The sequence below is a fragment of the Diceros bicornis genome, chromosome 12 (genome assembly GCF_020826845.1).
Source record: "Diceros bicornis minor isolate mBicDic1 chromosome 12, mDicBic1.mat.cur, whole genome shotgun sequence".
NCBI classification, from domain to species: Eukaryota; Metazoa; Chordata; class Mammalia; order Perissodactyla; family Rhinocerotidae; genus Diceros; species Diceros bicornis.
The window spans coordinates 15,346,187-15,358,980 of NC_080751.1; the positions used below are offsets into that span (position 1 = coordinate 15,346,187).

Genomic DNA, 12,794 nt, shown 5'->3' on the forward strand with positions numbered 1-12,794 from the left:
TTTTATTCTTAGTTTGAGGTATTGGTTTGCATTTGTTCACACCTCGAGATTTGCCTTTACTGAACTCCCTAAACTAAGGCCATATTAGCCTTATGGGTGTTGTTACTGAACCTATCGTAAGGATATTGCTGGGGGCTCTGTTACACTGCGGTGCCTTCTTTAGGAGGACAGATGAGAGAAATTTCTCTTAGGTCTTAGTACCAGAAATATCTGTAATGCTTTTGAAAATTTGTTTTTATATTATAGACTCATGTAATTGATCACAAAATTCTAGCAACACCAACTGCTAGAAAACATAAAGTGAAATTTGTGACTCACTTCTAGCAACCATATTCACAAGGTATATTTATCTCCCCTCTGGCTTCAATGTGTTTTCCCATCACTCACAATTCTTTGTTATTTATTTTTTAAAATCATGTTGTAGCTCACCCCTCCCTGGCTTCAATTTAATTTTCTGTCATTCCAATTCTTCATTTACTTAAAAAAGATCATATTGTATTACTTATATATGTATGTGTGTATGTGCTGTATGTGCTTAAAAGCACCTCAGAATTTCTTGAAAGACAAGAAGGAATAAACAAACAAAAACCAAACAAATTTAAAAAAAAACAGGCAATGATGTGCAGAATGGAGGTCATTCTAAACTCGAAGCTCCCCTATGCCAGGGTTATACTTTGCAGATTCTGAAGAATTTAGCAGCAAAGCCCTTTATCCAAAGGGTAATTCGTAATGGGTGGTGATGAAAAGAATGACAACTCACAATAGCACTGTACCACACTTTCTCACTCTTTTCCAGTTGGTAAGAAATGTTATAGTGAGGAAAGGGCAATTGGTTTTTTTTCACCTGTGTGCAAAGCTTAATGAAAAAGTCCATGAAAAAGGCAGTCACATTGCCAGATGGAATTTGTAGCCATGTACCTGGAGGTGTTTCCTTCTGGTGTGCTCAGAAGTCATTAGGGGATGACCTGTATTCAAAACTTTCTTGTTCTTCCTACTTCGTTTCTCAAGGTATCTCCTCTGATGGTCAGTGATGCTGCTGTATAATTTAATTCGCCTGGGTGACAAACAAACTCTTTCATGGCCAAAAGCTTGGATCAATCGAGCAGTGTCAATGGTAGAAATAGAGCTGCTCCTCTCATGCAAAGTCACCTCTTTATCTGTTTGGGTCAATGTATCTGATTCCGCAGGAGAAGTGGTGGTAGAGAGGATGTTGGTGGCAGATTCTGTGAGCAGCTCACTCTCCTCTGAGACTCTAGAATCTGAAGTGTTGTTTATATAGTGAAAACTTGGCTGTTTTCTCAGAATATATTTATCAAATTTAATCTGTTCAATTTTAATCTGATTGGACCTCCTACCTTGATGAGTAGAAAGCACCTTGGTTTTTTTAAGATCTCCTGTGTTTTTATTGCATTTCTCTAGGCTTTTACACCGCTTCTTTTGCTGAAGCTTGTTTTTCTGCTGTTGCTGTCTACCACTCCATTCCTTAACATCTCGTTCCCCTCTGCTATCATCCTGTGTACTTTCCGAGGGCCACAGAGAATGTGTGATGGGACTCTGAAGAAGTTTAGCCAAACGATCAAGTCGCTCCACCAAGGATAGTTCTTTCCTGCCAGTGAACTCAGGAGGTTTCTGTTGCCTCTGTCGCTCCTGATACTTGTTCCACAGCTCATTTAAACTCACAGTGTGCTGAGTTGTTAGCTCTGGGGTCACCTTATGACCCCTTTTTGGATCATTAATTTGTTTGTCACAATTTGGATAATCTCTGGCCTGATTTTTAGTAGTAGGCATCACTTCTTTGTTTTCCAAGTTTACATTGATACTGAGGCTCTCTATTTTGGTATAATCCATCTTTGTCTTTTCTACATTTTGATAAGGAGGAGGAAGACAAGTGTATTCTCTTTGTTTGTCTGCATGATGCTGAAAGAAATCTTTCCAAGAATGCTTCATGAAAACACTCCTTCCTAAGGAATCATGGCAAAATTCTTGATCACTTGGTAGGTGCACTGGATGATGAAAGTAAAACTTGGCTGACTTGAAGACAGAATGGGTAGTATTTTCAAATTCTGAATGACGTCTGGACTCTGAAAAGGAGGAAAAAAGATTTTGAAGGACTTTCAAAATATGTGCATTCCCTTCAGAAAGAGTATTCACACTTAACTCTTTAGCTATAGAACAAAGACCAAAGGAAAGAATAGTTTATATAGTTTCAGAAAATTCACTGCCTGCACAAAGGATTCATCCCTTGTGCCTAGCGGCCAGACTGGCAGAGTAAAGTTTAAGAGACTCAGGGTCAAAGACCTGGATTCCGGGCTGGACTCTGCCACAGACTGGCTGTGTGACCTCAAGGAAGGCACTTTAGTTTTCCGGATTATAATAGCAGCTGCTGTGTATTCACTGCCTGCTATGTGTGGGGTGTTATGATATGTGTTCTATATCTGTTTATTTTTTTCCTTTTAATTCAATCTTGTTGATAAAACTGAAAGACAGGTATTGGTAACCTCATTTTCAGCTAAGAAACTTGAGACTTCATTTTCATCATCAGTAATTAAATGGATGGAATAAAGAAAGAAACAACTCTGAATGTTTCAGAGCTGTTTAAAATTCCTTTCTGTGAACCATCTTCACATTCTTCCCCAAATTTTTTTTATTGTGGTAAAATACAGCTAACATAAAATTTACCCTCTTCCATCTTCACTTTTTGACAGTCATTATTCTGTATCAAAACAGATATTTTTACATGTAATAATATCTTACAATCATAAACCTTAAGTAAAAAACACTAATATGGGATCACTACACATTTCTGGAGTTACAAGTCATGGGCAGAAACAAAGACGTATACATGCAACGAAGTAACACTTGTAACTCTGGGATCTTTTTCACCCACACTATAGATTATTGGCAATCACAGTTTTCATTATATACCCTGGGAATTCCTAAGGCAATTTCCCCAGAATACAGTGGGATATGTGGGATCTGCTTTCATCTCTCAAGTATAAAAGTTAGACTCTCAAACCTCCCAAGGAAACAACACCCAGGACCAGATGGCTTCACTGGGGAATTTCACCAAACATTTAAACACGAATTAATATGAAATCTTCTCAAATTCTTCCAAAAAAAGAAAAAGAAGGAACACTTCCAAACTCAATTTATGAAGCCAGCATTACCCTGATACCCAGACAAGGACATTACAAGAAAAGAAAATTACAAGCCAGTATCCTTCAAGAACACAGATGCGAAAATCCTCAACAAAATATCAGCAAACCAAATTCGACAATATTTTAAGGGATCATACACTATGATCAAATGGGATTTATTCCAGGGATACAAGGATGGTTCAACATCTGTAAATCAATCAATGTGACAGACCACATTAACAAACTATTAAAAATCATATGATCATCTCAACAGATGCAGAAAAAGCATTTGACAAAATTCAACATCTATTTATGATAAAAACTCTCAACTATAGACGGAATGTATCCCAACATAATAAAGGCCATATGTGACAAGCCCACAGCTAACATCACACTCAATGGTGAAAAGCTGCAAGTTTTTCTTCTAAGATCAGGAACAAGACAAGGATGCCCAGCTACACCACTTTTATTCAACATAGTATGGGAAGTCCTAGCCAGAGTAATGGGGCAAGAAAAAGAAACAAAAGCCATCCAAATCAGAAGAAGCAAAACTATTTCTATTTGCAGATGACATGATATTATACATAGAAAACTCTAAAGGCTCCACAAAAAAACTGTTAGAACTAATAAAAAAATTCAGTAAAGTTGCAGGATACAAAATCAATATACAAAAATCAGTTGCATTTCTATCCACTAATAATGAACTAACAGAAAGAGAAATTAAGAAAATAATCCATTTACAATTGCATCAAAAAGAATAAAATATCTAGGAATAAATTTAAATCTAGGAATAAATTGTACACTGTAAGACCTGTACACTCAAAACTATAAGACATTGTTGAAAGAAGCTGAAGAAGACACAAATAAATGGAAAGATATTCTGTGCTCATGGATTGGAAGAATTAATATTGTTAAAATGTCCATAATACTCAGTGTAATCCCTATCAAAATTACAATGGCATTTTTCACAGGAATAGAACAAACAATCATAAAATTTGTATGGAACCACAAAAGACTTCAAATAACCAAAGCAATCTAGAGAAAGAAGAACAAAGTTGGAGGCATCATGCTCCCTGATTTCAAACTATATATCACAAGCTATAGTAATCAAATCATTATGGTTATTGGCATAAAAACAGACACATAGATCAATGGTACCGAATAAAGAGCTCAGAAATAAACTCACGCAGAAAAGGTCAATTAATTTACAACAAAGGAGCCAAGAATATACAATGGTAGAGGATAGTCTCTTCAATAAATGGTATTGGGAAAACTGGACAGCCACATGCAAAAGAATGTAACTGGACCACTATCTTACACTATACACGAAAATTAACTCAAAATGGATTAAAGATTTGAACATAAGACCTAAAAGCATAAACTCCTGGAAGAAAACAAAGGTGGGTAAGTGCCTTGACATTGGTCTTAGCTATGATTTTTTGGGTTTGACACCAAAAGCAAAGGCAACAAAAGCAAAAATAAACAAGTGGGACTACATCAAACTAAAAAGCATCTGCATAGCAAAGGAAACCATCAACAAAATGAAAAGGCAACCTACCAAAAGGGATAAAATATTTGCAAATCATATATCTGATAAGGGATTAATATCCAAAATAGATACAGAACTTATACAACTCAATAGCAAAAACATAATCTGACTTAAAAATGGGAGAAGATCTGAATAGACATTTTTCCAAAGACATACAGATGGCCAACAGGTATATGAAAAGGTGCTCAACATCACTAATCATCAGAGAAATGCAAATCAAATCCACAATGAGATATCATCTCACACCTGTCAGAATGGCTATTATCAAAAAGATAAGAGAGTGTTGGTGAGGATGGGGAGAAAAGGGAACCTCTGCGCACTGCTGGTGGGAATGTAAATTGCTGCAGCCACTATGGAAAACGGTATGGAGGTCCCTCAAAAAAATAAAAATAGAATACCGTATGATTCAGCAATTCTATTTCTGTGTATTTATCCAAAGAAAACAAAAACACTAACTCAAAAGATATATGCATCCCTATGTTCACTGTGGTATTATTTACAGTAGCCAAGATATGGAAACAACCTAAGTGTCCATCTATGGACGAATGGATAAAGAAAATGTGCTGTGTGTGTATATATATATATACACACACACACACACAGACACACACAAGAATATTATTCAGCCATAAAAAGAAGGAAATCTTGCCATTTACAACAACATGGATGGACCTTGGGGGCATTATGCCAAGTGAAATAAGTCAGACAGAGAAAGACAAATACTGCATGATCTCACTTACACGTGGAATCTAAAAGAAAAACAAAACTGAGCTCATATATACAGAGAACAGATTGGTGGTTACCAGAGGTGGGGATGAAGGGTAGGCAGGTGAAGGCTGTCAAAAGCTACAAACTTCCAGTTATAAGATGACTAAGTCCTGTGGATGTAATATACGGCATGGTGACTATAGTTAACAATACTGTATTGTATATTTGAAAGTTGCTAAGAGAGTAAATCTTAAAAGTTCTCACCACAAGAAAAAAAAATTGTAACTATGTATGGTGATGGATGTTAACTACACTTATTGTGGTAATCACTTCACAATGTACACATATCAAATCATTATGTTGTACACCTAAAACGAATACAATGTTATATGTCAATTTCATCTCAACTTAAAAAAAGCTCTCTATAATTTTAGAATTATCTAGCAACGCTTAAAAATTGGAAGGTTTTGCTTAGTTTCTATAGGTATTTGAGATTGCAGCTATATAATTACAAATTGTATTAAGGGCTATGAAGGATAAAAACAAAGTGATGTAAAAATAACTAAAATGGGAAATGGTTGTTAGAGAAGGCTTCTTTGAAGAGGCTGAAAAGTGAAGTATAAATGAAAACTAAACCAAAAAAGACAACAGGTGAAGAACATTTTGGGCAGAGAGATCATCATGTAGGTAACCCTAATGCCACCCTCTGCCAATCCACCTGTAGCTGTAGCCTTTTCACATGCAGTAGCAGAACCATCCCTCCTTCTTTTAAAGGTGATGGTGCTCAGGGCAAGCTGCCCCAGGAAGCACCACTCTGGTATGCGGATTATTTCGAGCTGAAGACAATAAGGACTCAGAGAGCTCAGGAAAAATATTTGAGTTTCCCCTCCCAAACTGCCTAAAGAATTTAAAACCAAAAAATCTGTTTTAGGAAGGGGTTATTATCATGACTGCTATAAAAGATAATTTAGGATAGAGGTTACAATAGAAAAGGCACCAACAAGCCCATCTTATCGGGAGTCCTGTCTCTCTGGCTACATTCTTTGGATGGCCCTGCGAGGAGTTGTCAGACAATCATTTACAAGGGAAGTCTCCATTTGTAAAAGTATCTCCCTCTCTGTATTGAGAAAAAGGGGGGGTGAGCTCATTTCTAGTAACTTATCAATGTGGAAGATGAGGCCTTGGGGCTGTATAATAAACCTTACTCTTGTTTACTGTGCTTTAGTGGTAATCTCCTGTAACTGACTCCCCCACCCCCAAAATCCTCCTTTGTCATTGGCTGAAAAGGATATTTAAGACGAGAATTTCTGCTATTGTGTTGAGAAACGCAGTGTCCCTGCTTTCTCCCATGTATACATGTTATTAAACTTGGTATTATTTTCTCCTGCTAACCTGTCTTGTTGATTATTTGGCCAGCCAGAAGAACCTTAAGGGAAAGGGCAGAGGGAGATTCTCCCTCTTCCCCCGACAAAGGCAAGTCCCTGGCAAGTCCCTCCACTGATGCTCTGGAGCCCAACTCACCTTCCTTTCAAGATCTTTGTTCCTTTCCCTATCATATCCCTCTTATATCTCCAGGCTCTCTCTCTTTACTGGATCATTTCCAACATCTTGAAAGCATCATTTATTATAGCATATCTTTAAAGAACTCTTACATCCTCCTTCAGGTACTGACCCATTTCTTTGCTCCTCTTTACAGTCAAGCTTCTAAAGTGGAAAATATAATTTTCTTTTTCTTTACCTCTTTCCCTATCCCAATTCACTTTTCCAATCAGAGTACAGCCATAATACCATTGGACTAAAGCTGCTCTTGCTAAGATGATCAATGACCTCCACGTGTGGCCAATTACAGGGCTGTTCTCATTCTATATTCTCTTTCTAGGTGATCTCATCTCTCCCTGTGGCTTTTAGTACCATCTTTATGCTGTTAACTACTCTCAAATTTACATTTCAAGCTATGACTTGTCTTCTCTCTTGAGCTCCAGATACATATTCAACTACATACTTGATATACCCACTTGGATCCCACAGCCATCTCAAATGTTAAATGTCCCTAAATGAACTCTATACTAGCCTTCTCCAAACCTGTACCTCTCCCAATCTTCTCCATCTCTGTAAATGGCACATCACTCAAACCCAAACCAAAATCTGGGAGTTATTCTTGACACTTCCATCTCCCACACCTTCTTGCTCCTGCCATTAATCCCTCACCAAACAATCATAAATTTGTCTACTTCTCTCCATTTCCTCTCACAATCCTGTATGTCTCTAATAGGTCTCCTGTGCATTCTTGTCCTCTTCCAATCTATTCTTCAAATAGTGGTCGGAGTAATCTTTTAAAAATGTAAACTGGACCAGTCATTTTCTATTTAACAACTTTCACTGGCTTTCTCTTACACTTAGAACAAAACCCAAACTCCTTAACAAGGTGTACGAATACTATATAACTTTTCTACCTCACCATGCATCACTGTCCTACTTGATAATTATACTGCAATCATGCTGGTCTTTCCCCCCCCGCATCATCAAGTAGCATGAAGCAAAGGCATAAAAGCGAGACAGCACTGAGTAAATAAACAAACATCCAGTTTATATGGCTTATACAATTTATAAAGTAGAGGGAGTAGAGGAAAATAGGAAAGGGAGTAGGAAAGGTTATTTGGGACCAACAGAACAGAATACTCAGGGCCAAGAAATAAATCCACGCATATACAGTCAACTGATCTTCCACAAGGGTGCTTAGAACACAGAGCGGGGCAAAAACAGGTTCTTCAATAAATGGTGTTGGAAAAGTGGATGTCCACATGCAAAAGAAAGAAACGTACCTTTATCTTACACCATATACAAAAATCAACTCAAAATGGATTACAGACTCAAATGTAAGACCTGAAACTATAAAACTCCTAGAAGAAAACAAAGGGGAAAAGCTTCATGACATTGACCTTGGGAATGATTTCATGGATAGGACACCAAAAGTACGGCAACAAAAACAAAAATAAACAAGTGGGACTACATCACACTAAAAAGCTTCTACACAGTAAAGGAAAAAATCAACAAAGTCAAAGGGCAATCTATTGAATCAGAGAAAATATTTGCAAACCATATATCTGATAAAGGGTTAATCTCCAAAATATGTAAGGAATTCCTACAACTAAATAGTAAAATAACTAATGACCTGATTTAAAAATGGCAAAAGACTTGAATAGACATTTCCCCAAAGAAGACATATAAATGGCCAATAAGAAGATGAAAAAATGCTCAACATCACTAATCTTCAGGTAAATGCAGATCAAAACCACAATGAGATATCATCTCACACTTGTCAGAATGGCTATTATAAAAAAAAAAAGATAAGTATTGGTGAGAATGCAAAATGGTGTAGCTGCTATGGAAAACAGTATGGAGATTCCTCAAAAAATTAAAAATAGAACTACCATATGATCCAGCAATCCCAGTTACGGGCTTTTATCCAAAAGAATTGAAATCAGGATCTCAAAGGGATATAGCATTCCCATGTTCATTGCAGCATTATTCACAATAGCCAAGATGTGGAAACAACCTAAATATCCATTGACAGATGAATGGATAAAGAAAATGTGGTGTATATATATAAAAAGAAGGAAATTCTGCAATATGTGACATAATAGATGAACTCTGAGGACATTATGTTAAGTCAAATAAGCCAGTCACAGATCAATATTACATGATTCTACTTATATGAGATATCTAAAATAGTCAAATTCATAGAACCAAACAGTGGAATGGTGGTTGCCAGGGACAAGGGGAAGGGGAAATAGGGAGTTACTAATTAACAGACATGAAGTTTCAAACAAATAAGTTCTGGAGATCTGTTGTACAACATTGTACCTACAGTCAACAATAATATATTGTACACTTAAAATTTTGTTAAGAGGGTAGATCTCATGTTCAGTGTTCTTTCCACAATAAAACTGTTAAAAAAAAAAAAAAAGAAAAGAAAGAAGGTATTTGGGGCCAAATTCTGCGGAGCCTAGAACACTAAGTTAAGGACTTTAAATTTTATTCTTAACGATAATGAAGAGCCAGTTTACCATTTTGAGCAGAGAAGTAACATGATTATGGCTGTATTTCAGGAAGGACATCATGGCAACAGGATAAAAGAAGCAAAATTTCAAAGCGCCATGTAGAATACATTAAAAAATAAAGCAAGTAAAAGAATAAGGAAATAGATAATATTACTGTAAAATATATTTCTTTTCCAACCTCCAGTATTTTCAATCAACACAGTCCCACTGACTTAGGACTGAAGTAAAATATATAGTGAAGAGTAGAAAATGAGTAAGCTGAATTCCTTGAGTATAAAGGACTCTACAGAACAATGGAATTAGATAATCACCATTTCATGGCACTTCCTTAAGAGTAAAGGTCAAATTAGTTGAGGTGGTTATCTACTTCTGATAATGAAATTAATTTTACACACAGCATTTGCAAAACTCCCCACAAATATATCAAAGTACATTGAAAATATGATTCACTGTTTTTTAAAAAATTCAAGTTTAACATGTCCACTGTAAAGGCAGAGAATTTAAGGAGAAAAGTAAAGGTCTCCCTGCTATCCCTGAACCGCCCCCACTCTCCCTCTAGTTTCCAGCAATAACAACTATTAAGCAGGTTTTTATATATCCATTTAGATAAAATGCTGCCAAGCAGTGCAAAAATATTTGTTCAATGAAAGAAATATTTTATGCATATACATTTTATATTAACTGATTTGATGTACCATAATTTTACTAGATGTTTAGGTTGTTTCCAATTATTTACTCTGCTAAAGAATGTTGCAGTGAATATCCTTGTGTGTGTGTGTGTGTGTGTGTGTGTGTAATTTTATTTGTTTGGTACAACTTTATATGTATACTTGTAACTCCTCAGTGGAGTTAAGCGGAAATGCTGAGTGAAAAGGGACATTTATTTCAATTTTAGTCAGCGTCGAGAGTTTAGATCAACTACTAATTCCATAATATTGCTGCCTCAGCATTCATTTTGTGTGGCCAAGCTGCCTGCAGGGGCTTGAACTGACACTAGCCCCGCCCTTGAGTGCATGCCCTAGATAACAGTCTGCAGACTCACAAGGAAATGTAAGTGCCTGATATGGCGTCCCTAAACCACCCTGGTGATAAACAGTCTCCCCCACCTCCCAGGGCCTTTCCCTCGTACACCCCTTAGATAAGACCCCTGCCAAGCTTACCCAAATTCTGCTCTTTTTGGTTTCAATTGACCAATCCAGCCTTAGCCTGGGAACCCCAAAGCACTCCACGTGCAAACCCTACTAAAACCATGTGCCCCAGGTTCTGCTGCTCTCTCTGCCTGCACCCTGCCCTGACCTCCCCCTGTGGCTCCTACAAGCATGCCACGGACCTCATCCAGAACTTGTGAGGAATAAACTCTATTTCAATTTTCCTCGTGGTCTTTTGTTGAACCATTGGATACTCCAGGGCTCTACTTAACAACTGTTAATTTAACAAAGTCACAACAGTTGGATATTGCCAAATTGCCCTACACCTCAAAAAATGTTGCAACATATTTGCACTTCTAACACTGAATGTGTTTCCCCCATACACCCAACAATACTGAGGATCATCAAATCTTTCATCTGTGCTATTCTAATAGGTTTAAAAAAACCCTGTGGTTTTAGTATATTTCTTTAATTATTAAAAAGGTTAAGTATTGTTTCATATCTTTAATGGCCATTTATTTCTTTTACTATAAAATTCCTGTTCATGTCCTTTGTTTTTCTATTAGATTGTCTTTGATTTATAAAAAGCTCTTTGCACATTAAGAAAATTAGCCCCCTTTGCTCAAGTTTATCCATTTAAAATTGTTTTCCCACTTTCCATTTATAAATTGAATTTGCATATGGTATTTTCTACCATGCAGAAATTTAAATTGTAATATGTAGGCAAATTTATCAAATCTCTGCCTTTACGACTTCTAGGTTTTGTCACTTCATAAGAAAAGTAATAATAATCCATGCCTTCATCCAGAACTTTTATGATCTCTCTCTTTCACACTTAGACCTTTGAAATATATGGATTTTGGTTACAGGAGTAAGGTAGGGCCACCATTGAAATCTGTATCCCCACCCCCAAATGGCTAGCTAAGCATCTTGGCATGACTTGTGGAATAATTCATCTTTTCCAAACTGATCTGAAATGCCACCTTTATCATAGAGTAAATCCTCATTGTATTTAAGTTTATTTCCATTGATGTATCACTCAGTCTCTTTTAACTATTATTGCTGTATAATTCATTTTAATACCCTATACAGCCAAACCCTGTACCATCCCCATCATCTTTTTCAGACTTTTTCTGGTAAATCTTATATATTCTTCAAACCTTTTAGTTTGTAAAAAAATTCTTATCCTACCAAAAAGTTGCAAAAACAGTATAATGAACTTCCATATATTCTCTTAGATTCACCAAGTGTTAACATTTTGCTACACTGGCTTTATCTCTTTCACAACCTATAAGTATCTAAATATTATTAATATTTTACCTGAGCTATTAGAGAATAAGTTGTGGACATCACGTCCTTTCATTCCTATATGCCATATTATAAATGTGACCAAGGAACCAGGCAAGGAAATGGTTACTGAGGATCTGGTTAATACCATGCATAATTTGTCAAGTGTTTTTCAGACAAAAAGAAACTATGTGTTCTGTTTTGCAGAGAAATTACACCTTTGCAGAAAGACTCCAGCAAATTGTTCCAGCACCAGATGTCCTAAAGTTACCTTAACTCACTAGCATCTTAAATTCTCCTCCTCTGGGAGGGTCCAAACAGCCATTTTTAGATCATGTGATGTTATGTAATAACATGTATACATGCTACGCATGCACCTTAAAGGAACACAGTTGTTACAGTTGTTATGCAAATTAACCTTGACATCCTGCTTTCTTTTATATAAAGTCTCTACCGGCATTGAGCTTGGGGAGACACTACTTTGGGAGTTATCCCCAGTGCTCTTCATTGCTTGTGTAAGCAATAAACCTTTCTTCACCTACTTTGGCCTTGGTTGTGCTTTTTGGCTCTGCACTCACTAAGAGACAAACTCACTCAGTACAGTTACATAAATACCCTAATAAGACAGATATTCCCTTATATACCATGGTATAATTACAAAATACATTTAATTTAACATTGATATGATACTAATGTGTAGTCTATGTTCAAATTTCAGCAATTTTTCCAAAACTCCTTCACAATTTTTCCCCCTGGGCTAGAATCTAATCTAGGATCATGAGTACATTTAGTTGCCATGTCTCTTTAGACTCCTTCAAGTTAGAATAGTTCTTCAGCTTTTGTCCTTCATGACACTAACATTTTTGAAGAGAACAGACCAGTTATTTGCAGAATGTCCTTTAAT

At 36.5% G+C, this 12,794-nt stretch overlaps 1 protein-coding gene across 8 annotated transcripts in view; it reads right to left on the minus strand.

Annotated features, from left to right (window-relative positions):
* ALMS1 (ALMS1 centrosome and basal body associated protein) overlaps positions 1-12,794 on the minus strand; it is a 228,084-nt gene that overhangs the window by 39,778 nt on the left and 175,512 nt on the right. For 7 of the 8 annotated variants that reach the window (XR_009221653.1, XM_058550936.1, XM_058550939.1 and 4 more), the window contains exon 16: positions 919-2,081. Coding sequence is in view for 7 of the 8 variants with exons in the window: in XM_058550936.1 (XP_058406919.1) it covers positions 919-2,081 (1,163 nt within the window). In the remaining variant the exon portion in view is untranslated. The remainder of the gene's footprint in view (positions 1-918; positions 2,082-12,794) is intronic. The other variant, XM_058550937.1, reaches the window with a different exon arrangement.